Genomic DNA, 3291 nt, shown 5'->3' with positions numbered 1-3291 from the left:
ATGAAACCCGTCGACGTAACAGAGGACAACGATTGGCAGGCATTTTATACACTCTACGGTCCTGAGTTGGCAGCCGCGGGAGCTACCCCTGAATTCAAGCCGGGAGAAAGGGTCCGAATTACAAAATACAAGACCACTTTCAGGAAAGGATATTTACCAAATTGGACAGAGGAGGTGTTCATAGTTTCAAAAGTGGTGTACGCAGCTGGACTGGGTACTCCGCCTGTTTATAAGATAAAAGATTTGAATGGAGAGGAAATACTCAGCACTTTCTATACCGATGAACTGCAGAGTGCTGCTGGTGCTGACGAGCTGTACAGAGTAGATCGAATTTTGAAGACGAAAACAATTAGGGGAAAGAAATATTATCAGATAAAATGGCGCCGCTATCCAGAAAGTTTCAATAGCTGGGAGCCAGAGGAAAATGTTATTAGAACTTCGTAAGTACTCTTCAGAACCGTTCCGTAGGGCTATGTAGTACTAGTTCCTCTGGCTGGTACTTGGTAAGTACTAACGCAAGTACTAAAGTAAGTAATTACGAAAGTTATTCAATAAGTACCATGAAGCAAGCTTTAATTTCTTGAAAGTAGAAAATTTTTTAAAATTATGTTTCGTAAAGATATATTATGATAAGACAATGGCAATCCTTTCTATTTCAGACGCAATAAAAATACTTGAAAGTGGAGAAAACATTCAAATCAGTGATGGAGGCGGCAAATTAGTATTTGGTGAATATGTAGATCCTATTATATATGTAGACAGTGAGGTAGAATTAATTTTCCACATCGGGCCTAAATATGGTTCAAAAGATCCTGCTACATGCGATGAAATGTGTGTGTGTTGGCGACTGAGTCTTCAAAAGTTTACCGATTTAATAGTATCATGTACCTTAGGTGAAAGTTTCGATGCAAGCACTGCTAAAAGTTTCGCTGCAAGCCTGGCCTCTCACTCCAAAAATGTTCCGATAACATTTTACAATCCATCTAAAGTATATCAGAAGCGAGGGAGCGACACACAGACAAAGTATTTTAAATTTCGGTTTAAAAGAGGAATTCACGATTTCGCTACATGTATTGATATAGTTCAAGAAATCGACTGTGGTTTTAAAGCAGTGAGCCGATTGCCAGCCAGAGAAAATCCTGCTATTGTACCTCGTAATATCCGAAAAGGTAGTAAGATAGAATTCTTAGCATTTAAACCGCGCTTATTTAAGCGTAATCTTTCTTTCACTATAGAGAGGTTATTTTGTGTCACGCCTTATAAACCAGAAATTCAAGACGTGGAAGAACTAGTCGACTTAGAAAGATTAGGTGAGATATATAAACAAATAAATGCTGACAAAAATATTATAGTGGATTTTGATGACCTATCATAGAATATTTTTTTTTTTGAAAAAAAAAATGGTATAGTATATATAAGGACAGTTACGATGGAGCTAGTCGTGAATGAATATAAGATAAGCCAATTGGCCGATATACTTAAACTCATTTAAATAGGGGGCTAGACACTCAGAATTACTTATACACTATGTACGATCAGAGATAACAGATTCGGCGGGAAAAATTTTCGTTATGGAAGATTCCTTTGATGGAGAACAGAGGATAGATTTCAATGGTATCAGAGACATATTAATAAAGAAATGGAAGGACATGCTGTCGCATTCTGAAGGGGACCATTCCGGTAGGCTTTGGAAGCTTACAACCTATTATCATAAAAAGCAGCACCGCTTACGTGTAGCATTCGACAAGGGAGATTTAGAAAAAGATTTTCCTGAAGTCGAGCGAGTCAAGGACATCGCTAAGATTGATATCGAAGGTATGGCTGAGAAGGGAAAGATGTATCGAGTTTTAACAATGATGAAAGTCAGTTTATTAGATCCCAAAGACGAGAAAAGTAAGCCACAAATTCGTAAATTGCCTGTTAACTTAAAAGGTATATACACAAAATACGGCGGACGGGAGACTAAGATGAAACAAGAATTAATAATTCACTATGAAAGTTTGATTGAAAATATTGAAGCTGTGAGGGTCTGGTTTGTGTTTCTCGATAATACCTAAACCCCCTTGACTACCAAGGCCAATGATTCCCTATATACCAGGGCCCTTATGTAAATATTGATAAAATCTTAGGTGTGGTCATTGCATGAACACTGCTTAGAGTAAAAATTAAGTAAGTACCAATAAACCATATATTTTCTGAATCAGCATGAAATTTCCCACTTTTTCATACATAAGTTTGTATTTCCAGGTCACGTGACTGATCACATGACACATCATGTGACCAGAGTTGACAAAGAATATGAATATTTGAAGCATCAGGACGTGTTTTGAATCCATAAAATGACGCAAATTTGAATACAGTTGCAATTTTCATGGCATTGTCTTTACATATATGTAATAATAACTACCCTTTACTTTATTTATAGATGTTATCATGTACCTATTTGAGATTTTTCTCACAAAAGGCAGAGTAAATGAACCACAAACATCAGCATCTGACATGATTCTGTATTGAAAATCAACACATTTTATCTTTGTAAACACCTGCTTTATGTCTTCCTTGCAGAAACATGCATCTAAAATGGTTATGATTATCAAAAAATAATTTACAATATTTAAAAATACATTTTAGGGAACAACATATCACATGACCAAACACATGACCAGTCATGTGACCAGTCATATTGATAATATGGCTGCTATAAAATTTCACTGGCTTATAGTAAAAAATTGTATTTCCTCTAGTTTCATTCACGAATATTGCTGTTAATAGAACATATTTACACATAAATCATTTGTTTTCAATAAATAAATATTTCATTTCATTAAAAAAACAACCATAAACATCTTCGCGATCTGTCCGTACTTCTGAAAATTGTAAACAATCAGCGAGACGCTTCTGTGATCAGCCTGACCTTTCAGGGTCGAGGTCATGGGTCAGGACATTTGCTTCCGGATTTTGGCCATACTCGAACGTACGGGGGCGCAATCACATTCAGGCCAGATCGGAATACATCAGTCTTAGTCGCGCTGCGTGCCGACGCCGAAATTACGGGATTTTAGCGACAAAAACGAAGCAAATACGCCTATTTAACTGTGCCGGATATTTCCGGCACTCAAGGTATATGGTAATTCATATGGGCGCCGGATATATCCGGCGCCATAGGTAGTCAAGGGTTTATTTAGAGTAATTCTGTTAACTTCGACTGGGAGCCGGATCCCTTCGACACGCGATAGCCCGATTCAACAGCCTGAAGGGTTAAAAAAATAAGCATTGTGTTCAGTAATCTGA

General features: G+C 37.2%; 1 protein-coding gene across 1 annotated transcript; it reads left to right on the top strand.

Annotated features, from left to right (window-relative positions):
- On the top strand, window positions 1-1292 carry LOC139128277 (uncharacterized). Its single transcript, XM_070694082.1, has 2 exons — window positions 1-321; window positions 1236-1292. The coding sequence occupies exons 1-2, from the start codon at window positions 1-3 to the stop codon at window positions 1290-1292; spliced, it is 378 nt and encodes a 125-aa protein (XP_070550183.1).
- Window positions 1293-3291: the final 1999 nt, after the last annotated feature.

The sequence above is a fragment of the Ptychodera flava genome, unplaced genomic scaffold (genome assembly GCF_041260155.1).
Source record: "Ptychodera flava strain L36383 unplaced genomic scaffold, AS_Pfla_20210202 Scaffold_47__1_contigs__length_1083325_pilon, whole genome shotgun sequence".
In the NCBI taxonomy this organism is placed as follows: domain Eukaryota; kingdom Metazoa; phylum Hemichordata; class Enteropneusta; family Ptychoderidae; genus Ptychodera; species Ptychodera flava.
Note: the sequence above shows the minus strand (reverse complement) of the source record. Positions and strands in the feature narration are given on the sequence as shown.

Bases quoted from the DNA above. Each gene is read 5' to 3' on its own strand.
- LOC139128277 (XM_070694082.1), top strand. From the start codon at position 1: ATGAAACCCGTCGACGTAACAGAGGACAACGATTGGCAGGCATTTTAT. The intron at 322-1,235 runs GTAGATCGAATT...CTTTCACTATAG, and splicing joins GTGCTGACGAGCTGTACAGA to AGAGGTTATTTTGTGTCACG.